General features: G+C 41.6%; 3 protein-coding genes and 1 non-coding gene across 10 annotated transcripts in view; 1 reads left to right on the top strand and 3 right to left on the bottom strand.

Moving 5' to 3' along the window:
* GLB1 (galactosidase beta 1) overlaps nucleotides 1–6,611 on the bottom strand; it is a 40,093-nt gene extending 33,482 nt beyond the window's left edge. For 3 of the 5 annotated variants that reach the window (XM_085540465.1, XM_015854157.2, XM_085540462.1), the window contains exon 1: nucleotides 6,490–6,611. Coding sequence is in view for 2 of the 5 variants with exons in the window: in XM_015854157.2 (XP_015709643.2) it covers nucleotides 6,490–6,540 (51 nt within the window). In the remaining 3 variants the exon portion in view is untranslated. Of the gene's footprint in view, nucleotides 1–4,067; nucleotides 4,370–6,489 lie in introns of all 5 variants that reach the window. The other 2 variants (XM_085540466.1, XM_085540464.1) reach the window with 1 other exon arrangement.
* On the bottom strand, nucleotides 124–6,611 carry TMPPE (transmembrane protein with metallophosphoesterase domain). Its single transcript, XM_015854160.2, has 2 exons — nucleotides 6,490–6,611; nucleotides 124–4,369 (listed from the first exon to the last, which is right to left on the bottom strand). Exon 2 carries the CDS (start codon nucleotides 4,283–4,285, stop codon nucleotides 2,966–2,968), a length of 1,320 nt encoding a protein of 439 aa, XP_015709646.2. The 5' UTR covers nucleotides 4,286–4,369; nucleotides 6,490–6,611; the 3' UTR covers nucleotides 124–2,965.
* A 207-nt stretch (nucleotides 6,612–6,818) lies between these two features.
* On the bottom strand, nucleotides 6,819–6,937 carry LOC116653045 (5S ribosomal RNA). The gene has a single exon (XR_004306453.2). It is a non-coding gene; the product is annotated as a 5S ribosomal RNA (ribosomal RNA).
* A 1,357-nt stretch (nucleotides 6,938–8,294) lies between these two features.
* On the top strand, nucleotides 8,295–27,339 carry CRTAP (cartilage associated protein). Of its 3 annotated transcripts, XM_015854161.3 has the most exons (7): nucleotides 8,295–8,772; nucleotides 12,208–12,357; nucleotides 12,953–13,124; nucleotides 14,373–14,501; nucleotides 16,063–16,208; nucleotides 18,060–18,143; nucleotides 26,808–27,339. In XM_015854161.3, the coding sequence occupies exons 1-7, from the start codon at nucleotides 8,332–8,334 to the stop codon at nucleotides 26,865–26,867; spliced, it is 1,182 nt and encodes a 393-aa protein (XP_015709647.2). In that variant the 5' UTR covers nucleotides 8,295–8,331; the 3' UTR covers nucleotides 26,868–27,339. The 3 variants fall into 3 exon arrangements, with proteins under 3 accessions (XP_015709647.2, XP_085396606.1, XP_085396605.1); XM_085540480.1 differs by lacking the exon at nucleotides 14,373–14,501; XM_085540479.1 differs by lacking the exon at nucleotides 18,060–18,143.
* The last annotated feature ends 647 nt before the right edge of the window (nucleotides 27,340–27,986 follow it).

Genomic DNA, 27,986 nt, shown 5'->3' with positions numbered 1-27,986 from the left:
CTTATAGTCAGATTTACAGTCAGTTGTTTTTTGCTGGCAAAAACAGAATCAGCGTGTTAAAACTCTTCAGTGTGAACTGCTACAAGAAATACCGGTACAAAATAAATGGTCATCAAAGCATCCTTCTTGCTAAGTAAATAAAGTTTTATTAAATTCCAACATTTAAAGCATTTGTTATACAACAATTTACATGTTTCCAAATCCTCTCTCCACTGATTATATACCGTAATAAATATTATTCTGGTACTACTCTGGCAGTGATTAACTCTGCCCACATCCAATGCCCCAAATGAACTGGCCTTCTGTAGGATGAAATACATATTCATTTAATTAAGTTCTACAAATCAAATACATTCCACACACATACACCAAAAAAAATTACAAAAGAATTTTTAAAAATACAAAATAAGCAGCAAAGGTTTGGGTTTGCGTGTTTTTTGTTCCTTCATCTGAATACTGAACACAGGTCTAAATCACACGCACCCAAGTCAAACTGGAACATGCATAGAGAAATCCTTGAAGGGCAATTAGGGATTTCTGGCCGTGAGAGATATCAGAAAGGATTAATTCCTCATGCTGTCAAGAAGACAATTGATCTAGGATACTTCCCATATGTAACTGAAAATAAAGACAAAAAGAATAGGAGTAGAGTTTGAAGTGTTTTTGGCACAGAAAGAAACATTTTAAATGGTACTTATCATCAAGCAACCAAGCTTTCAGAAGCAATTAAAGAAAACCAGATAAGAACTAAACTATAGTGAAAGAACTCAATACATTTATGAAATGATAATATGACCATATCTGTTCCTGAGAGGATACATAGAGGAGCACACACATACACTAAAGATACCTGTGCACCTTGGTGACAGCAGGAGTAGTGCAGGGAGGTTTCCACATGCATTTGGACAGAACAAGGAATGGGATAAAAAGCAGGGCAAACAAAATAAAAATCAGACTAGTAACTCATTGGGAGAATAACAGCACCTAAAGACAGTCCTACAAAAGCCTCCTCTTAAGGAAACTAGCAATTAGTCTTCTTAACTCAGTAACTCTTAAGTGAAAATCTGTACACCAGGACTGCTGGTCTAGAGGGAACATCCTACGTTACTGAATCCAGAGCAGAGCTTTTAAATGAAGGTATTTAGATAAACAGACAGAGGGTTACAGGCTATCAAGATTCTCCCTACTTCAGACCACTTCACACAGAGTCACTGATGGGAAAGAATCCTGAAAGAACAGAGCATGGGTGGGGGTAGGTATTAAATACATGTGAAAGCTTCAACAAACTTAAACAGATGTTGTGTTAAGAAGAAAACTACAGTTACAGGTGCTGGGAAACAGAAGGATCTGATCCAACAAGTAGAAGAGCCTGGCAGGCTGGGCATTCTGCTTTCAGACTAAAGAGGACTGACTTCCCCAGCTTTTCCATCAAGCTCCCAGTGCACAATACATCTGCTAGCGTGCCCTTAACAGTGTTTCTCAACATTCTTATAAGTAAAAGTGCAAGACCTTTATAGGGAAGAAGGGGACACAGAAATGGCTCAGTAGTTAGAAACTCCATCTCGGAGGACTCAAGGGATGAAGTGAGACTTCAAAATTTCACACAGAACTCCTCTTGTTTACGAAGCCCATGACAGTGCCAGAGTCACTGCTGCTTGTGGTGCTTCACAGAGCTGCACCAAAGAGGAAGGGGAGGAGGTTGTACAGAAGAGAACTGCTTCATCAGCAGCAATATACTCACATTCATTTGTATCCTACCTTTCTTGTAGGAGCTATGAGAACAAGAACGTTTGTATTAAGATTTTCTGATCTCTCATATTCCCCAGAGTGATTTTAGTTTGTGTTAAGCTCGTCTAGGAAAGATGGAGAGAAAATTGCTCAATATCTTGTAGCAGTTGGTTATTCTGCTATGTGCTTATCAGACAACCAGGCCACTGATATGCAAATATCAAAGAACTGACCTGCAGAAGCCTTTAGTCTTCTTAAGGAAGACAGCACTTACTTGACATATTAAAACCTTACACAAAGTTCAAGCTTTAACTCATTGAATCTTATCTGTATGTTTTCTAAGTAACATTCCCATACTCTCATAGAAGGAAAATCACAGAAGGTAAATTAAGTATAAATAAACTGAATGAGGAGGGGAAAAAAGAGACTGAATACCTCAGCTTTTGACTCTGTACTTTACAACAGGAAGTAGTGAATGCTCAGATAGCAAAAGAAATGATGCCAATTAAGAGATTATTTTTCATTTGCTTTTATTACAGCTGCTTTCAGAAAGTAATTACTAAATGCCCAGATATTCTAAGGAAAATGCCTGCAGAAAGACAGCTACTTTCTTCTTAAATATCAGTCTCTCTCAATATCTCAAGTGGAAGAAAACCTGGGTTTCAGGAAATAATGTTGGCACCTCCCTGCATTGGTGAGCAGCGCAGACTGGTAGACCTTCAGCATGCTTCAAAGTGGGCTAAAGGCAATCAAATGAAAATAGAACCATTCCTTTCCCATATCTTTTGTTAGCGTAAGACTTCTGGAATTTAGATATTCAGAGGAGATCCTGTGGCCCTCCTGCAAAGCATGCATGTGTGATTTCACTGCAAGAGATCAACCTCACCAGTCTGAGATTTGATAAGGCAACTGCCTGATGCAGAGAATCATGAAGTAGCTGGAGGACACGCAATAAACATGCACAGAACATGCATCATCTCTGTGACCGTGTTATCTTTAAATGTAGAATGTCAGTAATCATGAATTCAAAGAAGGAATTTCTTGAGTATTTTTACACACCCTCTGATTTGTTTCATAGGCCGAAGATATAGCGTTTTCTCCTCAGACTTAACAGAACCTGCTCAAGTCCATCCCAATACATTTCTATCACCTTCCTGAAGAAGTATTTTCTTTCAGAGCGAAAAAACCAATATACGGACTAAAAAGGATGGCAAAAATCCATGAAATGGGAAACTCCTCAAGGAGAACGTAGAATTATCTCTGTTATTTCAGCTCTGCTGCCCAATCTCATGGGTATTCCAAAGTACATTGTCCCCGGGCTGACGTAGACAAAGGTGTTCTGCCCAACTTTGTACAAGCCAACAAAGAAAGGATTCAGAAAATAAGCCCCAGCGTTTAGTGGGAACATCTGCCCTCCATGAGTATGACCAGAGAGAATTAGATTTATGTCTGGTCTCTCCTGAAGGGCCCACTTTGCAGCCATTGGCTGATGAGCTAACAGCACTATTGCATGCTCACTGCTACAACCTCTGAGAGCCTTTTTTAAGTCCATGCCATGCCCTGAGTAGCGCAATACATCTGCCTCGATATCATCGACACCAGCCAGGCAGAACCAGTCATCAGTGCTTTCCGGTGAAACAATCTTCACATTTTCATTGTGGAGAGGCTGAATCTTAAAAGATTTTAACAGCTCAAACCAGTTGCTAACATCTGATGTGTAGTACTCATGGTTTCCCGTCACAAAGTACGTTCCCAGAGGAGAATTAAGCTCTCCAAGAGGCTCAACAGCAGGCCTTATGATCTCTGCCTCAGAGTCAGTGAGGTCCCCAACAATCACTGTGATATCTGGTTTCAAAGCCTTAACCATTCGCACGATCATGGCAAGCTTGGTCTTCCCAACCGTAGGCCCCAAATGGATATCTGAAAGCAAGACCACTTTTAAGTTGTTCATTGTCGAGGGCAGCTTGTGAACTGGAATCTCCACTCTATTCACAGTAGGAGGCTGGGAAGCATTTAGCAGCCCCATGACAGTCAGTACAGCAGTCAGAATGACTGCCAAAACCGGCTTCATTGCTGTTCTGCTGCTTTTACCACCGCTGTTTGCCTTAACACCTCTCCCAGCGAAGAACCTGTAAGCCTGTTCTACTGAGCCTAGAGCAAATAGGAAGAAGATAAGAATAATATAGGCCCCCAGGCAAGTGTAGGCAGCTAAAGAAAAGAAATAGGGCTCTTCTGCAACAAGAAATAGCAACGTAAAGAAACTCGAGTGAGCCAAAGCTAGAAACATGAACACAGCTATTTTCCACGGAACAAAAAAGAAGGAGGTGGCAGCTGAAGACCTGGAAAACATGGTGACTGTGCTTTTCCAAACATGAAGAGATCCTATCAACATCAGCATGTTAGCAAACAGTGCCATCTGCAGCCTCAGAAGCCAATGCCGCGTCCTGGGCTCCAGCTGTTCTGCCAGATAACTCCGTGATAACATCATGGAGAAGAAAACCACTCCTGCAGCCACTGCAGCCTTTGCTTCAAGGGGCAGTTGCTTGAAGGAGATCATCTTTGCTTCCTGTCCGTTCTGTTCTGTAGGAGTCTCCAGCAGGCAATAATGTGGTTATGAAGGGATGCCTTGGGTCAATGAAGCCTGCAACCAGGAACCAGTATCAGCCGTTTTAAAATATTACACACATTCCCTTTTTCCCAGACTGCAAATAGGGCCTGTCGTTCTGCACATACTCCCCAGGATACTGGGTCATACAGAATCACTACCATAACGTCGGGGAGGAAATTTTCTCATGCTGGATAAATAATGAACTGAAAACACTCGATCCCGATAGTCTGCTTCCAAGTTCTCTGCCTGCTTCCCTCAATGATTCTTCCCCTTTTCTTTCCTCTCCACTATGAATTCCTTACAGCACTAGGCAATAGATCACTACATTGATGCAATAACCCCTGGAAACAATCATTAAATTATTTGCAAACAATCATTACAGTATTCTACAACCACGACTTGACACCTATTTCAGTATACCCTGGTCTAACAGGATGCAATTAAAGAAATGTGATTTAAACATCATGTACTACGTTCCATTAGAAGAGGGTATTAAAATAACACAGTTCTGCTACCAGACTGAAAACAGCTACGCAGCCATTCTGTATGAATTCTACTGGAATTCCCTACTTTAATCTGTATTTTGTCCAGTGTATATAATGTTTCTAATATGTTCACATATTTCTATTTAAAATAAATACACTGCTTTATTTTAACCATAGACGAAAGATGTTTGGATGGTCTTTTGCATTATACAATAGCGACCACGTCTGAGATAACAGAAAAGCCCAATTTAAAGCCACACAGGAACATATGCTTAATTTCAAAACACTTCCTGTATTTTGGTCTCTGTTTAACTGGAGAAAAAGAAAGCAATCACTATCACCAAAAATACCTCAGAACTAGGGCAGGAGACCAGCCTTGTAGGATTACACAGAGAGCTAGAGACCAGATGCTTACAAACCCAAGTTTGCCTCCATGATTATTTGTAGCACATACCTTCTGTAACTGAATGGGATGTTAGCATCTCTGTTTTGACAGGTGCATGCTATGTTTTGAGGACTAAACCAAGCTTTACAAAGACCCCATCTCTCATTGGTTGGTCTCTGAAATACAAGTTAAGAATGAAAACGTGCTGCAACTCTCAGTTCCTCCACGCATCTCAGCTGTTACAACACTGTCCTTAAAAAATAATGCTGAAGGGAAAGCTAGGGAGATAAGAAATGCCCAACTGGTTCAAGTCCACAGTCCTCTAGACTCCAGGCCATATTCAGTCTGGACAACAGCAACAAGAAAGGTTTGTAGGAAGAATGCTGCTCTGGCCACTGTCTGTGTGCTGCTTCTCTCCTACCTCCCCAGCAGACAGAGCTATTACTTGAGGGATGTTCCAAAGCACACCTCAACCTTGTATTTTTTGTACATTTATGAACCTGATATGTATTATTTAATCCTTCTTGCTGGAATCTGTTTGCTTCTACAACCTCTTGTAGCAATAGATTACAAAAATTCACTGCATATTTTTACGAATTCTCTTGGATAACTATCTCCCCATGCTGCTTTTTATAGAGCTTTAACCACCTGCACATCACTCAATTAACAAAAATTAAGAAAACAATAAAAATCAAGATGATATTTTGCTTCAAGCTCAAGGAGTAAGTGACAAAGCACAGCTCTCACAGAGGATTTGCCCAGGCTTTTGTTAGACAGCTGTGCAACCCTACAGAGAGACACGGCGGGAGTCAGTATCACAACAGGGCAGGACGGGCAACACACAGCTCCCTCACACAGCACGCACAGGAACAGCCAGTTTTTCCATGTCAGGCAGCAGCTCTGTTTCCACTGCCCCCCCCTCGAGGCTGCTTAATGTGCAATTCCTCATTACACGAATCTAAAGGGCGGGTGGGTAGAGCCAGCAAATATGCGTGAGGCTGAGGGCCGCGAATAGGGCAGCGGGGTCGCCTCACTTCCTCACACACACGAGTGCCGCCGAGACGAAAGGCACTGAGGGAAGGAAGGAGCCGGCCTGGCCCGCACCCCCAGCCTTAAAGCACTCATTGATAGCGACTCAGAGGTCGCTATTATTAAATAGAGAGTAACGAAGGCCGTGCAGCATCCTCCTTCCTAAGGGCAGTCTCCTGAGGCGCCATCCACCTCCCCCCCCGAGCCCGGGCACGCTGAACGGACACGCTGTGCGAGGAGGCGAGGGAACTCACCGCCGCACGGAGCTCCGCTAGGCCGGCCAGCAGGAACAGCAGCCGCCGCATGACAGCAGCGAGCGGGCAGCAAAGCACACACAGCACACGGCGGCGTTCGGCCCCAGCGCTGTCAGCTGACTGAGCCCCGTCCCCGCTTGCCCCGCCCCGTGGCCTAAAGGGACCGACCCGAGAAGGGAAGCGGGGCTGCAACGTGCTGCGCCTGAGTGGGGAAAGTGGGGCGGGGGTACACGGGCGGGTGGGAGGTGAGGGAGATCCCAGCTGAAAACATGCAAAAAGGAAAGAAAATACTGAGCCGTTGGAGATTGCAGCGCCAAAGCAAAAAGGATTGCCTACGACACTCGGTATTCCCAGGCAGTCTCCCATCCAAGTACTAACCGAGCCCGACCCTGCTTAGCTTCCGAGATCAGACGAGATCGGGCGTTTCCAGGGTGGTATGGCCGTAGGCACTAAGGGAAGTTTCGCAGCTGCTTTTAAGGCACACCCTGCTACGTTACGGTAACCAAGGCTCGTCTGCTTTCTTTCTCTGTTCTGCCGCAGCCTCCCTCCGATCACCACGCTTGCTTCCATCTTGGTCCACCCACATCTTACAGACTTCACCCGCCTTGGGACAACACAAGCAACTCCTTAAGCAGCAATATGATAAGTGTATCTAATTTCATCTCCCTCAGCTTCCCCTTCAACACAGCTGGCAAATCACCCAAAAGATAGTTTAAGCCTATTCCTATGCTTCTGCAGCCCCAAGGCCTCTGCACGTCTCATGAGCATTAGTGAGCACAATATATTGTCCAGCTGACCGGGCATCTTCTTACCACAGAATCTATAAAATCATTAAGACTGGAAAAGATCTCCACCATCATCTAGTCCAACCATCAGCCCATCACCACCATGACTGATAACCATGTCTCTCACTCACACATCCACACCACTCTTCAAAATCTCCACAGACACTGACTCCAACACCTCCCTGGGCAGCCTGTCCCAGCACCTCAACACCACTTCCAGAAGAAATGTTTCCTAATATCCAACTTCAACCTCCCCTGCCATGACCTGACACCATTCCCTCCCATCCTACCACTGTTACTGACCCCCACCTCACCACAACATGCTTTCGGGTGGTTGTAGACACCAATTAGGTCTCCCTTGAGCTTCCTCATCTCCAGACTGAACAATCCCTGTTCCATCAGCTGCTCCCTGTAAGGCTTGTGCTGCAGACACTTCATGGCATTGTTGCCCTTCTGTGTACATGCTCCATGGCCTCCATGTTCTTGTAGTGAGGGGTCCCAAACTGAACACTCACCAGGGCTGAGCATAGGGGGACGATCACCTTCCTGGTCCCGCTGCTCACACTACTTTTGATACCATCCAGGATGCCACTGGCCTTTCTGGCCTCCTGTGTACACTGCTGCTTCACATTCAACTGGCTGCCAACTAACACCCCCAGTCCTTTCCTTCTGTGCAGTTGGCACCTACTCCATCTGCATGGTGGTAGTCACTTTCCCCATGCTCACACCTCCTGCAAGCACACACAAGCCCCATTAGGCCCAGGGTCATGCCCCAGTGCCTGTGGGGATGAGGAAGGCCCCCACTGCCCTAACATCTTAAATGATTCTGAGAAAAGTCTTCAGGCAAGCTGCCTGCAGAGCCTGAACATTCCTAAGAGCTTCCCATCCATGTTCTAACCGGGTTTACCCCGCTTAGCTTCCCAGATCGGACGCCGTTCCTCCCTCCTACAAGCGGTCCCGCCCGGCCGCGCATCCCCCCGCCCCGTCCCGCCCCGTCTCCCCGCTCGGTCTCTCCCCGGCGCGGCGACGTGTTGCGGGCCGGGCCCGAGGCGCAGCGATGTGGCGGGCGCTGTTAGCGGCGCTTCTGGCCACGGCTGTCGCGCAATACGAGCGGTACAGCTTCCGCAGCTTCCCGCGGGACGAGCTGATGCCGCTGGAATCCGCCTACCGCTACGGCCTGGATCAGTACAGCACGGAGAACTGGCCCGAAAGCGTCAGCTACCTGGAGGTGAGCATGAGGCTGTACCGCCTGCTGCGCGACAGCGAGGCCTTCTGCCACCACAACTGCAGCTCCGCCGGGTCGCCCGCAGCCCCGCCGCCCGCCGATGGGGAGCTGGCCGAGCTGCGCCTGCTGGCCGGGGTGCTGCGGAGGGCGCAGTGCCTGAGGCGCTGCAAGCAGGGGCTGCCCGCCTTCCGCCAGGCCCAGCCCGGCCGCGACCTGCTCGAGGAGTTTCAGCGCCGCGAGCCCTACAAGTACCTGCAGTTCGCCTACTTCAAGGTGAGGCCAGACCCTGTCCCTTCCCCGGCCTCCTCTCCACCTTCACACCTGCCTCGTGTCACCGCTGTCACACGAGCCCGCTTGCCCACGTAGCGCTGCCTGGCTCCTAACTCAAAACTCATCCAGCACAGCCCTGCATTAGCTTCCAGTTCTCCTCAAGAAGCGGCCACTGGACTCTTGCCTCCTTATCCCAGTGCCATGCTGTTCCTACCCCCAGCCATCCCATCTTCCCACCTGCATTACTTTCTTCTGACTTAGTTTAAAAACTACCTCAGACCCTTTCAGTCTCCACTGTGCTATTGCAAGCACTCATCTCTGCTTCTTCCCCTGCAGCATGTCCAGCTTCCTCACTCACTGCCTGCTGGTCTCATTCTTCCAAGCACAGCAGCCCCCAGCATGCAGCTTGCATGGTACCTGCACTGCTTTGGCATTGTTACATCCACAGGAAGGCATAAAGCAAAACTGCTGAAGTGTCAAGAGCACAAGTCTTATGAGAAGCATCTTAGGGAGTTGGAATTGTTCAGTCTGAAGATGAGTTGGCTCAGAGGAGACTTTATTGGTGTCTACAACCACCCGAAAGCATGTTGTGGTGAGGTGGGGGTCAGTAACAGTGGTAGGATGGGAGGGAATGGTGTCAGGTCATGGCAGGGGAGGTTGAAGTTGGATATTAGGAAACATTTCTTCTGGAAGTGGTGTTGAGGTGTTGGGACAGGCTGCCCAGGGAGGTGTTGGAGTCACCATCCCTGGAGATGTTGAAGAACCGTGTGGATGTGTCAGTGAGAGACATGGTTATCTGTCATGGTGGTGATGGGCTGATGGTTGAACTAGATGATGGTATAGGTCTTTCCCAACATTAATGATTCTGTAGATTTTACAGAACTGGCTGCTGGAGTGTAGTACTGATGCCAGCCCTGGGATGATATTTGCCTTTTGCTCTTGGGCCACTCAGGACTGGGAACTCCACTTCCACCATATTTGTTCTTGTTCCTGTAGCTTCTTGTCATCCTCCTGACCAGGATTTTTGCACAATTTTCCCACTCCACATCTTCATTTTTTGTTCTCTAAACCAGGGTCATCATTCCATTCCCTCAGATTTGCAGTCACTTGCATGCCCAATAAATGCAGTATCTTTGAGGAAAGAAAATAAGCTGACCTCTTTTGTTTGTATGGGTAGTTGTTTCTTTAAGGGATTTGGTCCTGGTGTAACCCAGGACTGTATGCTTGTGCATTCCTTCTGCGACTGCTGCTTAAACATACATATCTTAGTAACTGTTAATATGTCATATTTGTAGGAATGTCTTTTCCATATGGAAATTTAAAATTATTTTCACGAGTTACATAAACCAAAACAGGGAAACATATTCTCATAGAACACCAGTCAGCCGTATCCACGCACAGTGTATCACACCAGGGTAGTTCTGAGTATTTAAAGCCACCCCAAGGGCTGTACAGAAGAACTTGCCTTAGTACGTTTTCGTTTCTTCTTGTGGAGAGTAGAAGGTACCGAATAAGACATTTCTTTTCAATGACAGGCACTTCTAACTCTCGCAGCCATATATAGATACCAAAAATGACATCACCACAGATGTTTCTATTTATTGTCTCTCTGTATTTGTTCCCCCTGTGGTACATGCAAAGATGGCTATGATTGTACCACATCAGGAACGGTTCTGGAGCAAAAATCATTCCTACGTATTGTTTCTGATATGTGAATGATTTGAATGTGAATATGCCTTTAAGCTGCTTCCCAGGCCCATTTGCAGTAGGTTTGTGAACTGTAGTTTGGTGTTTCTCTGGTCAGTGCTGTTGTTTATATTATCTTTGTTATTATACTGTACTCCAGCTTTGAGCTTTCAACCCTCACTTGCAGAGCTCTGAACAAGCCTTCTAAAAATACAATCTGCTGCATGCAAACGACTTTATCCTGGCTGGTGGTTTTCAGCAAAGGAGTGTGTCACTTTTTTTCCTTCTTCCTCCATAATATCACATATAATACAAAAAGAAAGCATAAGGAAACACTCTGTGGATTTTTTTAGAGTGACCACGTATTTATTCAGGTGGGTTCAGGAGTGAAATTTTGCCACGTCTTAGATGATCCCGGGAGCAGATGTTCCTGTGCTGCTGTTTGCTCCTCTGGAGGGAGCTGCCTCGTAGCCACTCAGTTTACATAGGAGTGTGTTTCTACACAGCTTTCTTTTTTTCTCACTCGCTTTTTTTTAGCACGAACGTTACAATCAAGAATAAACTGCGTACCAAGCAAAACTGAGGGATTTGCCAGCTTCCCGGCAAATAGGGTTAAAGCATTAAGCATGGGAGAACTCAGGCATTTGACGAAAGTGCTTTCCCTCTGCATTCAGCAGCGTGTGGGCTGGCTGGAAGTACATAGCTTAGGGACGGCAGGAAATGCAGCTGGCGTGATCCCATTGCATTGGCACTTAGAGCAGCACAGCAGTGAGAGCTCATCTTAGGGTCAAAGTGTTTCTTTCGGTGTGATAGACTCTCAGGTTTCCTCTGAAATGAAAGGCTGCCCTTTATGGATGCAAATGGATGAGTGTGTGTGCATACATGCTTGTGATTCTTGCTCATGGTTTTACATGTACGCTGCCATAAGCTATTTCAGATGTTTAATGGAACTCACACCTATGCATCAGTGAGCTGGATGGACTGATCTGGATCTTGGCTTACAAGAGAGAAGTGCTTAACGTTTCACAAATACTTAGGGCTTTAACTTTTACTGTTGTACTCCATATAAATAGGTATATATGAGATATATAATAAAATATACATACACGTAAAATAATGGTAGAAATGTAGATGTAAATATGTATATGAGTAAGATATACTTCTGATACAGGGGTTAAATTTAGTGTAAAATTTGGTACAAAAATCATGTAGTATATTAGAACAGTTATTGAACAAGTACCTACTATTTAGTCTAAGTCTGTAACACCACCCAGATAGTATATTATCATAGCGTTGTTTTCCATGCTGCTAGGCAAATAGGCTACATAAACACCATGGGGAGGGGGTAAGTGATGGTTCCTGCTCAGTATCCATAGCTTGGCATCAGTAATTGTTGTGTGATTAATCCTACACATGAGTAACAGTATAATTTTATGCTTTGTCAGCTTTATAAACAGAGAAGTGAGAAGGGCAAAAAGTGTTCTTTTTGACTTACAATCATTTATGCTATTTTCAACAATAATAGACATGAAATAATAGAAATATTTCATAATAGAAGTGAAATGTTCATAGTGGTGCAGCTAGGAGTAAAACTGAGAAGTATTGTATCAGTTTTGCTGTAGCATTATGTCTGCTGAGAATGTGGTCATAGTAGTGGTAAGCTTGGAAATACAGATCATGCAGGAATCTGATATTTTTTTCCCAATTAACCTTTATTTCCCTCTCCCTTCTCTCCCCCATTTCCATGTTTAGGCTAACAACCTTCCAAAAGCTATTGCAGCAGCTCACACCTTTCTTCTGAAGCATCCAGATGATGAAATGATGCAAAGAAATATGGCCTACTATAAGAGCATACCTGATGCTGAGGAGCACATTAAAGACTTGGAGACAAAGCCTTACGAGGTGTGTTTATTCCCAGTACAGTGGTTTGGAACCATTCTGTTACTGTGTGTGATTTGAAGATCTCATTTGCTTACACGTTCTCAGCTCCTACCTCTCCTTTCCATCTTATTATCTACCTCAGACATCTCTGTTCCTCTTTTTTAATGCCTCAATAGTTCTCACATCATTTGCTTTTCACTGTTCCATAAGTCAAAGCAAATGATGTGGAGTGGTGTACTTGCAAGCTACTACGTGCAGATAGTTAATGGAAGAAAGCAAGTACATGGAGTTATTCAAACGCTGTGAGTGCTGTAGAGGTACAGCTTAAAGTTGTTTTTCGGTGTTAAGACTCCACTGAAAATTTCTATCTCAAAATATGGTCTTTGGAACCACACTATATTTTTCCAGCAGGTGTTCCAGTTTGTCTGAAATGGAGCAAATGTGCTCAACTATGTACGAAATATCTGATAAAATCTGTTCATCATCTGTTTCATACTAGCTGGGTAGCAGCTTGCCTAGTAATTTAGAATTGCTGAGACATCACTTACTGTACTTGAATTTACATACAGCTTTCCACAGGTCACTTACTGATAGTTCGTTCCTGCCTCTTTTTCAGAATCTCTTTGTCAGAGCTGTGAGAGCATACAATGGTGACAACTGGAGAACATCCATCTCAGACATGGAACTGGCTCTTCCTGATTTCTTCAAAGCCTACGATGACTGCATAGCAGCCTGTGAAGGCTCCCGAGAGATTGAAGATTTTAAAGACTTCTATCTTTCCATTGCTGGTGAGTACTTAGGAAATAGTCGAGAAAGAAGTCCTGAAAGTATATTCTGTTTCATCTATAGGATCAGCTACTTAAGTCCTCCTTCCTTAGTTTGCAATGTGAATTGCTCATGGTGCCCCCTGTTTAGTTTGGGCCAATATGAGTTCATTAGATTCACTGAAAAGTGCTTGAATTCTGGTTTACTTTTCTGCGTAGTAACATGAGCAAGTGTGGCCAGAGAATCGAAGCAGAGTTCTTACGTTTACTTGGAAATCAAGAGTGTTTGCCTTACTTCAGCAAAGGTGGCAAGTGCCTAGAACAGTAGATAAGGAGTGGAGGAAAATTAATAGACAGTAAACCAGGAAACACCGGCGTTCTTCCCCAATGAGCCAGAGCCCCCATGGTTTGGATCCCCAAACCACTGTAAAGGATGTCTGTAACTCGTTCACTCTGTCGGTGTTCATTTATGACTAGCACTTGATCTTCCTCCATGGAAGGAAAAGACTGTTCCAGCAGTAGTGGTGAGACAGAAAGCTAGAAGTACCACATGATATCATCCCAGGTGTGGACAGTACATTTCAAATACTGTGTGCATGTCCTGAAAAGTCTTGGAATTCTTTTATGGAAGACTTTCTTGGAACATATTTTCTTGAAGAAAAAATCACTTCTAGTCCCACCGCATTGTACCTAGTTTTTCAGACTGGGAAAGCACATGATCTTAAACCTTTTTTGGATTAAAGTTTTTTTGTAGTGTGCAGTATATCCATGTCTTTTAGATTAGGATAGCACGTCATGTCTTTTAGGACATCCAAACACCTGGCATAAAATGCAGCCATCCCTAGAGATTTATTTTGCAATTACCTGATGCCTTTCTCTGTGATACCACTGTGCTAAGGTAGACCTCAATTATGCAATAATTCAATGAAATTACAAAGAAATACCATTGCTTGTTACACAGTTTGGACATGAACGCTGTAGTCCATGTTTTGTATAAAACCTACCACTACAGACTGCCTGTAGGTGTCAGTGAAACCTAACTGCTCAGTTCCTTGGAACTGTAGGTTTAATATCCTCGAAAACCTGATCCTACTGATTTTACCAGAGGGGCTGAGTGCCAGCACTGGAGATGTACTTCAGTAATTCCAAGCAGCAAGCTCCAGATGCACAGGACTTAAACATTATACGGCCAAATTTTGATGGGTAGCTACTGGGAAGGGTTATAACAGTGTGTTCTACTTATATCCTGTGTTACTGTTTTCTTCCTTCTAGATCATTATATTGAAGTCCTTGCATGCAAAGTGCAGTGTGAAAGTAACCTGACACCCATTATAGGAGGCTTTGTTGTTGAGAAATTTGTGGCCACCATGTACCATTACTTACAATTTGCGTATTATAAATGTAAGTAGTGATTTAATGGACTTAAATAAAATTGGGATGGTGTGGGAGAGTTTCCATTCCTTGTTTTTCCACACTGGAAATAAATAGTGACCTTCAGAAACTGCATTTTTGCCCATGCAGGGGCTGTAAATCTGAGATGCCCCATATCTTTCTCTCAGCATATAACTGTAGACACAGGAGACGAACATGATGGATCCCTGTCTCATAAAATTGTTCATGACAAAGTGAATTTCTAAACATAGAGGTTGAATTCTGCCCAGGCAAACCCCTTTGTTTTAAGATATTATTGCTTGTAACTGATCTCCACTTAAGTGCTGGAAAATTGTGACAGTTACAGAGCAAGGGTGATCTGACACATCACCACCCCTCATTCTATACAATACCTGCTGCCAGCACAATGTACTTGCACTTTTCAGAATTTCATATAAACATTATATGTTCATCATATGTATTTTATGATAAAATATGCAATACACCAGCTCTTACGCCTTTATGAAGTGTCTCATAATATGACATCTTAGGGTGAATAGTGTCAGCCACTTCCTATACACTAGAACACATGCAGTGGCACTGATGCATTCTACACACCTATATACAAATTAAAAAGAGGTGACCAAGCTTTTGGACCCATATGGCTGAGCAGCTGAATGTATACTAATAACAAGAACTGTATTCTTATATTTCTTACTTATTCATTAAGAGAGAAGAAAGATTATGACCTCAGGCAACACATTTAACATGACAGTACCTACTGAATTAATACTAAATTCTCAATTTATTATTCAGAATTTCTTCCAGAAACAAACCTGCAGAGTATTTCATACCGTTCTCTTTTTCCTTGTGGTTTCTCATAGTCCCATTAGAATAGATCACATGAGGCTATGTGCATTTTAAAGAAAGAGAGAGCCACAGAACAAACAGAAATGATAGCGTTCTTATACTGCCTTAGTGCTAACCCTTAGTGCTGCTCTTTCAGGTTCCAGCACCAAAGAAAAGGCATAGGGAGCCATATACGGCTAAGCCATTAGTGACTTTTGTGTATGTTTTTTGCCTGCACATTTTGACTCTTCCATCTTCATCATCAAATCAAGTAAAATGAAGTGGATGGTCTTTTAATTTTTTTCTTTGTTTTATAACAAAAGCCACAGTAGGCATCCCCAAGCAGCGAGTTGATGCTTCACTGATTCTGTAGCTTGGAGAGACACTTAGTTAGAATTATCCTAGAAAACCACCATGAGAAAATGATGTCATAGGAAAACTGTCATCTTCTGTGTTGATGGTGAGTTATCCCCATTTTCTCTGCAAAGAAGAAGGTAGCTCTTAGGCAAGCCAAGTAACTTGTATTGCTCTTGTTCATGACCTGACTCTTGTAGCCATAAGTTTGTGTTAGGTAAGTCTCCATTTCTGAATCACAACCTTATCTGTTTCATAACATCAAAATAGCATATTCTTCCTTGGAAACGTTGTTTTTTTAATGTATATTTAATGCAGATGGTGGAAAGGTGACAATGTATTTTGTTTATTGACACTGTGTGGATTTGTTTCTGTGTTTATTAATTAGTGAATGACATGAAGAATGCAGCCTCTTGTGCTGCTAGTTACCTTCTATTCGACCAGAAAGATGAAGTAATGAAGCAGAACATGGTCTATTATCAGTATCACAAAGACAAATGGGGACTTCAAGAAGAGGATTTTCAGCCCAGATCGGTAAGTGAATTATTTAAACACCATACAAACATCCAGTGATTTTGCTCTGGCTTTGAAAAATAACTCTAAAAATGGATTTCTGTGCTGTTTTTAATTTTCCATGTCCAGGGTTCTCTGTTAACATTTAAAGACATCTTGTAGACCAGCAGCTTGAAATGTGATGATCAAGTCGGATTTTCTTGGTAGCAGGATTCATGTCATGCAGTGAATTAGCTGCTTTATGGCACCTGTGTGACTCCTTAAGCATCAGTGGTATACACTGTACAAGTAATTAGTCATGTTCCACAAATTTAGTCCCTTTTCTTAGGGCATGACTTCCCCATGCAAGAGTCATTTAAGTTGTCCTAGCTGAATCAACATCAGGCACCCCTCAGGCTGATGATGTTCAAGTTGTCCTTCCTATGTTGCTTCTTCAGACACCTCAGTCACTGAGACCAGTGCTGGCCCAAAGGCACATCCCTCTGTTCTTCATGTGGCATTAAGCTCAGTATATCTGTGCAGTGCTTAGGTGACTTGCTTTATCCATAGCAACACTGCAGAGCAGTTCATACTTATAATGATTGGATAATGAATGTAATAATGAATGAAATAATTTGATAATGCTTTCCTTCCCCTCAGGCCAGCCAGCTTAAGTAAAAATACCACTCCATCTGTTAAGCATTTTTTGTTTGTGAGCAGCTGTCAGGTTCTGTGCAACACACCTTATTCGCATGCTGGAAGCCAAGGCTGTCCTCAAGGCCTGCAGAGGCAGAATACAGAGAAGATGCATTTGCTTCTTTCAGGCAGCAGCTGTGAGTCTGAGTTCACACAGGAAAGAGACCATTCTTCTGCTGCTGTTGTTGGGAACAAAATTGTGCTTTGTAACCATACTGGAGACAATATTTGACGTTGGTGGGAGTGAGGGGTAGAAGCAGTTTAAAACTACAGACCACAAACAGATTTGGCATCCATGTGCAGAAAGGACAGAACAAGGGCCCTACACATTCACTGTGAATGTTTCATTGATAACTTCTCAGGAGTTGGGGCTACAGATAATTTAATTTTTAAATATTAAATATCAAATGTATACAGCTGTATTTTCTTGTACTTTGATCTGTCTTGCTATGAAAAGAAGTTGCTTTCTGTCCCAATCACTTGCTATGAAAACCATGTCTCTGGTTTATTTTCACAAAGTGGTACCAGAGCAACAGCAGCATTTAACTCTAAGCTTTAGATGTCCCCATGGAAGGGGAAGTCTCCTGTTTTCCTCCCTGAAAAGAATTAAATGGAATAGTCAAAGTATATTTCTGGCAGCATTCACAGTTCTGAGAGTGACAGCTACCCTGTGCTGTCCAGGCAAACACACAGGGAACTGAGGGACAGGTAGGTAGATGACCATACAGAATTTCTCACTCCCAGACAGGCTGTGTTGGTGAGTCATTACAATTCAAAATACCTCAGTGTCTCTTTTTCCCAGAACTGCCTGCCGCCTTATGCCAGCACATGGAGAGATGGAAGCTTTCTCATATCCAAAGCCCACTGGAATGCAGGCACAGGCTGCTTTCTGCTTGGCTCTGGCAGTCTCATTCCTTATCCTCAGACTCGCCAATGCTTTGAAACATGAGAAATAGGAGAGTGCTTTGTTCTTCTCACGCTGATGGAGCTTACGCTTAGTAGGATCCACAGAAGACATTGGATATGCTGTATGCTGTTCTGCTGTTTCCTTTCTCAAACATTTTAAACCCTCTGAGACCTACATTCTGCTAAATGCGGGTCTAGCTTCACTTGAATAGTTTTGGGTGACATGTGATGACATTCCTCTGTCTTACCACCCTCAAGTAGCATAGCAATTTAAATTTTTATTTTCTATAGGATGCAGTTCGATATCACAACATAACCACGCTCCAGCTGGAAATGTATGAATTTGCAAAGGAACATCTAATGGATGATGATGAGGTGAGTTTTCTAGGTAGAAAATCACGGTTTGAAAAAACCAAACCTGAAAAACACACATGAAAATGAAAAGTAATTAGAAACCCAGGATTTCTGTACTGTGGAGAAATGTTCTGATGACTATGACCACTTCATCTTAAATTTTGCTTTTGTAAATGAATACAGGAAACAAGCCCAAAGAGTGATAAAGCACTCACATCACGTTTTAAAACAGGGGTAGGTATAATGCACCCAGCCCCCAAAAGAAAATTAATTTTGTAAGCTGTAACACCAGGGGGCAGAGAAGTTGTATATATATTTAAACCAAATATTTTTCCTTTTCTTTCTGAAGCATTGTTTAAGTTACATTTTAAAACCCTCTTAATTTTGTCCAGGAGTCCCTACCTAAACTGTAATTTTATCAAGAGGAAGTCCTGTTACCACTTGCTTTCTTCTGCACAGTAATATTTTAGTCGCCCAGTCTTACATCTGTAATGGTTGGAATTCATAGCCAAGTAACATATAATGACTAATATTAGGCTTGAAATTCGGAAAGTGGTTTTCTTGTGTGGGAAAAGTAGTTGAACTGTTGAAAGATCATTTCTTTGTCTCCCACAGTTCAGGTATGTTATGAGGGTTTGAGTTGCATTTCATTTTGTTTTCAGTACTTTTCATATTAAAGATTTTAAAAAGTCTTCAAATGATGAAATACTTCATTGCTGGCATTGTCAAAGCACAGTATGCAGTCATGGCATGGGGCAGTATACTTGAGGTGAACAGTGCTGCTGTGTTTTTTAGTTATAGCCAAAAAGAAAATAAATGGTTTATGTTATAAAATTTTTATCACTTTTTCACTTTTTATTTTATCTAGCACATAGGTAGAGATAATATTTCATAGGGGAGAAGTAATAATATGTCTGTGTTGCCTTCAGTATGCTGGTGACCTGAAAACAACTCTCTACATAGAATTCCATTACAAGGTTACTAGACAATAGGAAGACTGCTAAATCTTTCCATTGTAACAAATGTCTCTGAAGGACAGTTTAATATTCTCATTATAAGGTTAAGCTTAGATGAGAATTAGTCTATATGAGTTTCCAGTCAGGGTATGTAAGTTCTTGTGTGCTTTTATATATTCCCTTTTTGATTTGGGCAAACACTCTGCTTTGTCCATTATGTTGTCTTATGTTAGACATAAACTTCATTTGTAATTTTTTCCTTCTTTCACATCTGCTGCTCCAAAACAAAGGGCTGAGTAATTAAGGAAGGAGGAATGCAGTCTATTTTGAAGACTTTCCCTATATGTTGTTAGAAGAAGGAATTATAAACACAGTCTTCAATCTCAAGCATTTAATACAGGGGAAAAAAAACCCACAACATTCATTAGTTGGCATTAGTTCCTGTAGCCCATTTCACGGGTGCAGTGATAAATGACCTTGCAGTCTACAGAAGGGCTGAAGAGTGGAAATGACACTTCCACAGAAGTTTAATTGACAAGAAAGTGACATTATATGGGCTATATTTGGATTAAACAACCAAAATTACCAGGCCTGGCCATGCCACCTACATCCCTACCTCACACTCTTCATATTAGAAAAATTATCGTTCTCATTTCCTGGAGAAAAGCTATAAGGTCTTCTGTGCTTTCCCTTAATAGGACTGAAGAACCTAGGAGAGATGGAGAGATGGAGGCTGTCCATGCCTCTGGCTTGGCTCTGGATTTTGGTAGTGAACTCATAAATCCCTGGCTACCAGAGCTTCTTCTTGGCTGCAAGAGTCTTCCAGGGAGTCCAGACAGAGCAGGAATAGCACAGAGATAAAATCGCTGCCTTGTAGTTTTTGCTGTATGTGCAGGACATGGTATTATAAATGGAATAGTTTTTAATATTTCTCCTGGCACAGTTAGAAAAGTTTATTTGATGGGAATGCGGAAAACTGATGAAAAACTCAGATAAAATGTTACAGTAAAAGCTTTATTAAACATTGTTAAGGAGGGAGGCAACCTCTCTTTCTAGTACACACAGTTCATTTAAGCCACTTGATCCACAGACCATGCCTTTTGTGAGTTTTTGTGCTCCATCTTTGCTTTCTGTGGGCTCTGTGTTGCTGGTGAGCCAACGAACATATAAAAATCATCTAAGGGGGGGAAAAAAAACCCTTCTCTTTCTTTGAGTGAAACTGAAGAATCTCTTCATGTATGTCCTTATTCTCAAAAGGAGAATCTTACTTTTTTCAAACTTTACAGTTTTCCTATATTCCAAATCATCCATGGGCCTTTTAAAATCCCATTAGCAAAGCAAGAGAGAACTTGTGGCTTCTTCCAATAATACATTGCAGTAATGGCAGAGGCTAGAACACATAGTAATGATTTTTGCATATGGTACAAGAAATACTGTCCTGTTCATGTTACTTTATTAACGTTTTTCCGCGAGGAAATGAAAAACTTTAGTTCAAACATTTAACACGGTAGAGGTGACAGAGAATATTAGCACCAACTTGCTACAAATAACTTTTTCTTAAAAGCAATTATTAAGTATCCTTAAAGACTTTTCCACAGTGTAGCTAACAGAGCATTACACAGCCTTGTCATCTTAGTTGCCCATGGATAATGAAGCTTCTTGATTTCTTTTCAGCTGTGTAGCACATAAACGCTCTAATAGTTTTAACTCCCAGTACTGCACAGATTTAAATAACAAAATTAAATGCTATTAAGAGCCAGATATTCAGCTAGTGCAAATGTAACTTCAACACTACACTAATTACAGGAGACAAGTTTCTGGTGCATAAATTCAGTGTTCTTGAGGACTCTTTTTTTTTTCAGGGTTTGCTTCTTAGCTATTCAAAATTACATGGGAACCACAAATATTTGGCTGAGATGATCCAATAGTGTCATTTTTCTTTCAGTACTTAATCAATAGGTGAAAAACTGTTGGCAGCCTTGGTCCATTAGTTGTTTTTTGTCTTTCTTTTTGCCATGCTGCTCTTCATTCGTCAATCGTGTCCCCTTCCATTTGTACAACATCTGAGACTTAGTTGCCCCATGCCTAGGTATGATGCAAAGGAGATTTATTGTTGAACTAATGAGTGGTGGAAAGATACGGAATATCATCAAGGCAGGAGAGCCCAGTAGACTACTGGTTGCAAATTGTGATCTGAATTCAGCCTGTTTTTCTGTTCAGAAATCACTAACAATATATTTTTGGCTTTATGAACTCACATTTTACATACTTTCAAATGATTTATACAGTGTGTTCATAACAGCATGTTGTAAATGTGGACATATAAACCCTGCCCTGACCTCAGAACTACACAGCTACAACACTGATAAAAGCTGATGGCGGCTGTTTTAGAGAGAAGCTGTAGTTAACTGACATTGTTGTACAATACCAGCTTTTTCAAGGAAAAGAAAAAGGCTATTTTTCATCATTGTTCTTTACTGGAGATCCTGCCTATATATCTGTCTCTCTTCAGGAGTATCTTTTCCCTCTTGCTATTTTACCATTGAACTTACAGTGTAGTCTAAGTTGTTTCTCCTTCCGTTTAAGCCACCTACAGTGGGAAGCATAGTAGGGCTTAAGTGTTGGGATTAGATAAGAAGTTAAAAAGAATTTTTACCTGCACCAATTTGCTTAAGGCCTCGTGTACATCAGAAAGTGGCAAAAACAGCATAAGCAGAGTTTAGAAACAGAGCCACTAGACAACTTCTGTTTTCAGTGCAGGGGGAGCAGTGTTTTGTCGTTGCTTTGAAATTGAATTGACTCATGTTTTATAGGCATTACAAAAATGTTAAGAGGAAAGCATATTTATTAGGTTACTGTAAAATATTGTAATCACTGCAGCGTACTACAGTCTCCTACAGTATATGGAGAGAGAACAATTTATGTTCAGAATATGCAATAAAAAAAACGAAATGGAAAAATATTTGAATAAAGCAGGTATTCCGGATAGGGAATAACTAAGCTCTTTTAAAATTAAAAAAAAGAATCACTAAAAGCAGATGACAGTGGGTCACACTGTTGACTGAGCATCTGAAATATAAACAAGTGAAGAGCCAAATTATTTTTCTGCGCAAATAATTGAGGAGGTTTTTTTTCCTGCTAGAATGCAAGGAATGTCAACTCTGGCCTTCAGTGCTCATAGAGAACCTGGAAGGTGGTTACACTGAACTCTCATATTTTAACTGAACGTTAGATCAAGGAACTTCTTCTTGATTGAAGTCTGAATAAACCTTTTGGGCACTGTGGCTGGACCCCTTATTGACACATGCTCAGGCTTGCAAAGCACATCTTCCACAGTCAAGCATATCAAACCTTTGTCTTATCCCATGCAAAATGTTTACTAGTCCTTGAAGACTTGAGAAAAATGGACAAAATCTGTTTTTTTTGTGAATCTAACTGTGTTGCCGTTCTCACTAATTACTCAAATTAGGTAGGGAGATTTAGGATACCTTAGGACTTCCAGAGCAGCCTCTGGCCTCTTGTCATAGAGGCCACATCTGAAACTTTCCCCCTACCAAAACATAGCCACCTACATTTTGTGGGATAGATAATAAGGAAACAAAGATCTGGTCAGCTCTTCTTTCTCTATGCAATCTCTTAAGTCTCAGTTTCTTAGATTAGTGAGAATACAGTCTTTTCCTTACTCATTCACTGATCTCAGTCAGGCATGAGTTTATGTCCACAACAGTATTTTTCTATACATCTTAATTCATTCTAGGAAATTATTAAGCTAATATTCTGTTACTTCCCTGAGTGACAGGCTATTGCACTGTACTGCATATAGAATCCCTGTACAAAATGCCATCAGCTAATCTGCGTGGAAAGTGTGCATTGTCATATGAAAGCTGTTTTTCCCAGAACTTTTCCAGTCCACACTGAGAAAGGACAGAACAGACTGTAGTTAGAGGCAAGGACCTATGAATGATTAATATTTGCTATGCAGAAAGTAAGGCTTACTTAGTCTTAGCAACCAAAAGCAAAGCATCTGGGCCTGTCAGTGAGCAGTACAGACACTGGTACAACAACTGGTTGCTTCTATTTTTAAATGCAGCTGGCAAAAGAAAAGTTGGTGCTTGACCACCAGTCTCAATTGGACTATAACTGAGCCATGTATTGGGAGCTTTTCGTCTTTGCTGTTTATTTTAATAGCTGGAAAGTAATCTCCAAAATGCAGATGTTTCTTCTAAAAGGTTTTTTGTATGTGAGTGCAACACTTAATATTGCCTAAGATAGGGTCAGTAACAATCCCTGGTCCAAATACATGCCTTGGTCTTGGACACTCAACTTGTGGTAGTAAGTGAAGAGTTCTGCATTTTTCCTCCTTTTTAGGGCTTACTTTTTCAAATGCTCTAGCTTTTCTTAGAATAGCTTGTGTAGCAGCCTTGATAGCCTGGGTTAGCTTATATAGCATTAACCAATAATTCTATTTTAAAATCATTATTTATTATTATCCACCTATTCATTTACCCGCTGTAAGACCTTGAATTACTGTAGTGCAAAATTTGTTCTTTCTGTTTAAGTCTCTGTCTAGTTGTTACTCTAAGCCAAGTGTACTCAATCTGCTTATCTAACAGCTAACTGGAGGCTCCAGTTGATCATCTTCTGTGATTCTTCCTACCACTCACACCTGTCTGGTAGCATTCCCCTGCTGCTACTCAATATCCTCCCATATTTTAAGCTATACCTGTCCATCTTTTTCCATGCATTCCTCTTGTCATTCCCACTTTGCTGATAGACCCTGGATGGAGAAAGGAAGGAGGTTTGTCATACAGGTTGGTAGCTCATGGAGTGCTGACAGAGTTGCAGGCTGGCTTTTGGTCATCAGATCAAACCACTTGCAGGGCAACTTGCAATTAAGGCATGCTTCTCAGGAATGGACCAAGCAGTCTGTATGTGTACTCTCCAATGGTCAGCTGCCTAATGATCAGCTAAGTACTTGTACGCAGAAAAATTGGCCCTTCCCCAGGCTTAATCAGTATTTACATATTGACCTATTAGATATTAGCCAGACAGCTACATTACACTGTGGGCAGAACCTTGATTTACATCAACACTGTCTGAGCAGCATGTTTACATAACCTGCATTAGACCTGGGTGGCTGGTGTTCCCTGTAGTAGCTGTCAGCAGGAAGAATTACAGTTTTGCATCCATCTTCACATGTAGAATTTGTTGTGATTCTTATTTAGGTAGGTAACAAGAAAAAGTCTGTCACACTGAATGCTTAAATCATACCAAAGAATTGTCTTCCGATTCCAGGTCTGAAAGTTCACATGAAGTTATCAGATACAAGTAGGCTGGAGGCTTTTCTTAGAGTCATAGAATCATAGAACGGTTTGTGTTGGAAGGGATCTCAAGGACTATCAAGTTCCAGCCCCTCTGCCACAGGCAGTGCTGCCAACCCAGATCCCCCTCTGGCCTGGCATTAAACACCTTCAGTGAGGAATATCCACAGTCTCTCTGGGCAACCTGTTCCAGCACCTCACTGTTCTCTCAGTAAAGAACTTCCCCCTGACATCTAATCTAGATCTCCCTTCCTTTAGTTTAACACCATTCCCCTTTGTCCTATCACTATCCACCCTCGTAAAAAGTTGATTTCCCTCATGTTTATAATCTTCCTTTAAATATTGCAATGAGGTCTCCCCACAATCTTCTCTCATCCAGGCTGAACAAGCCCAGTTCCTTCATTCTGTCTTCAAAGGAAAGGTGCACCAGCTCTTGGATCATATTCATGGTCCTTCTCTGGACCCTCTCCTAAAGCTCCACATACTTCTGTGTAGGGGGCCCCACACCTGGACACAGTACTCTGGATGGGGCCTCACAAGGGCAGAATAGAAGGAGACCATCACCTCTCTTCTGATGGAACCCACTATACCATTGACCTTTTCTCCTGGAATTAACTTCTAGGAAGTATTTGCTGACATCAGGCATGCAAAATGCTTGATGCAGTGTCAAGGGAGTGCTGATAGAGCAAAAACAGTGATGAATCTGGTTACAGCTGTTACTGTGACAATGTGATAAACTCTTCTGATGTAGTATTATAACTTTTCACCAGGATGCCAAATACAGTATGGTCAGTGACTGGATGTTTTACATTCTTACTGTGAAGTGCAGGCAAAAATATTTCAACTACACCTTTTGACTTTAACTATGATGATAATGATTCGGCTTCTTAAAAATAATCAACATCCAGGCATCCTGTGTTTTCTGGAATATCCCACCTTACTGATGAGTGTGACAGTATCTCAAATTAAGCTCCCATGTGTCTGAGTTACTAAAGTCACAGTATTGAAATCTCAGTGTCTTCCTCGTATTTTATTCTAGGTCATACAGTCAAATGTTTACGCCCTTCACCCCATCTCTCAGGCTTTTTGAGATTTGTCTTTGCAGGCAGTCTAAAAAGAGAATTCATTTATAGTATCTGTTTTTCTTTCATTAAATGATGACCCTGAGGTGTAAGAGTATTGGTCTGAATTAGTTTTGAGAGCCTTTGTAGGAGATACCCACATTCCTCATTATGTAACAAAGTTTATAGTTAATAGGGCCTGCATCTCTGTAGTCCTTCAAGAGGCACCTAAATGTTTATGCCCACTATTTTAGAAGCTGTGCAAGAAAACCTGTCTGTAATTCTTCTGGACCTTTGTTTAAAAGGCTTACTTAGTGACTATTGGACTATGTGGCTATTTTCTTCTTATGCATTTGTGAAGTGGTGTTAAGTTCCTCATGTGATTGGGCTCCTTAGGCAATCAAAATACTTCTAACAAAAGAAAACGTGCAGAAATGTTGAATTCCTGTTTTTCAGTTGCTAGACTTCCTGCAATCAGGAAGACAAGCAGAGAATATGAAAGTTCTGGCATTTTTTTCTCGTGTTTTTTTTGAACTGGAAATTTAGATGTTTTGAATAAATTCAAAGCAAAATAAATTGCCATCCTTCAGGACTTTCTAAAACCACAGCTGGAAAAACTCAACAGCCTTTTAAGAACAGTCTTTTAAGATGGAACTGCGAAATGGGGAACAAAAGCAGCAGTTACTTAAGCTGGCTTTCGTCTCACTTCTTTTTGTTGTTGTTGTTTGTTTGCTTGGTTCTTATTGTTTCTCTCCTCACTAATCACACGTCTCAAAAATGTGATGTTAGTATTTTTAATCACCGTGTCCATAATACAATTGTTCATCAAAACTCTAGTTCTTCCTGTTATTTTCACTGTCTTCAGACAGAATGCTTTTTCCTGATCATAAAACAGAGCAGTGAACTTTTGAGTCTGAAACTGCATATATCTGGAAGGTGTTGTCCTCCTAATGAATACCTTCCAAGATAAAAATGTGCTTAAAATTTAATTAAGGTTCCAAGTCACTGTTTGCAGCCTTCATTAACCAGAAACCTGGTAGAGTTGGCAAAGACTTAGATTTGAGGGGTGAAGGAGCTATGAAAGTGAGCATCCAAACAAGGGTGACTTTCTTTCAACACAACTCTGGTTGGCAAGGCAGTAAATTCCAGCTGAGGGAACAGTATCATCCCGAAGGCCTGGCTGCAGGAAGACAAATGTGTGGTATATGACTATGCCAAGAGCAGTTTAAAGAAAGTAAGTTTGATTGTTATGTTGTTGTGTTGTGTTGGTACAGTGTACTGGCAGGTTGGAAGTTGTAAGTACTGGAGTACACAGTTAAACTATTTCTTAATTTTAATTTTTTCTAGGGTGAAGTTGTGGAATTCCTTGATGAGTTGTTAGAAGTGGAAGAAAAGAATGAATCCTGATGAGTGAGATCACCACGAAGTACACTATAAAAGTGAACACTCACCATTGTGCCTTATTATTATTTTTGGTCACTCGTAGTTCCAGATAGATATACCTCAAAACTGTTCTTTAAGCTCCAGAACATATCACAGGAACCACCTCTGAAAGATCACCTCTGTGATGCACTGACTCTTTCATGAGCATGGGTTTTCACTGTGCCTTTACAGAATTGGTGCTTATGGGTTTTCCTCCTGTGCTTTCTTTTCTTTACACAAACATGACAAAAACTGACAATTCTTGTTTTCTGGATTGACACTAAGATTTCTTGTTTCAGTGGTGTGCCATATGTTTTAACAGTGCAGATAAATTTGGAAGAACTTCTGTCAGATTGTGAACCAGGGATGATATAACAGTTCTACGCTTCCTAAGCTATGTAATTGTATTATTTATATATGACTGTGATGATTAATAAAGTGATACTGAATCCCGGTGCATCTGAAAGACATTAAGGTAACATACAAGGGCTTTAAATAGCTTGAAAGGATTAACGAAGCACAACTGGTGAGCTTCTAAACATTGCTTTAAGAATTCTATAAACACTTTTGATCTCTCTAAAAACTAAATGACATTCCGTGTGAAAGTAAGGCCACTTAGAATTGAATAAATAATTCCTAGCAGTTTTTACTCATTGTGTTGAAAAAAAATTGTGGTTCCTGTGTAAGGTGGGACCTTATTCCTGTGGATCTTGTGTAAGGTAATTATAAGTTATGTATTTAGTATTTTCTTTTGAGGAAGAAAGTTTGCATGGGTTTTTGTTTATTATGCTGGGACTAGTTTTTATTCATAAGTAAGTACAAGTGGAGACTGAGTCAATTTTAGGTGTAATCCTGACATTCTCATACATGACATAGTACCCTGCAGAAGTATGTTTAGGCCCCAGAGATGTGTTGAAGATGATTAGTGAGTTAGTGCGCAAGAGTACTTGAGCAGAAATCCCACTGGCCTCAAAGGAACCAGGATTTTATCTTTTACCTTCCCCTTATATTTTTAAAATAACGAGTCCTACAAGTTGTTTCAATCTGCTTTACATCAAGAGGAGGTGTACATTCATTGCCTTTGTGGCTGAACCCAAATTCAGT

Source organism: Coturnix japonica, chromosome 2 (genome assembly GCF_054131305.1).
Source record: "Coturnix japonica strain WE chromosome 2, WE-NBRP24, whole genome shotgun sequence".
NCBI classification, from domain to species: domain Eukaryota; kingdom Metazoa; phylum Chordata; class Aves; order Galliformes; family Phasianidae; genus Coturnix; species Coturnix japonica.
The sequence above is the reverse complement of the archived record's forward strand: the minus strand, read 5'-3'. Positions and strand labels throughout refer to the sequence as shown.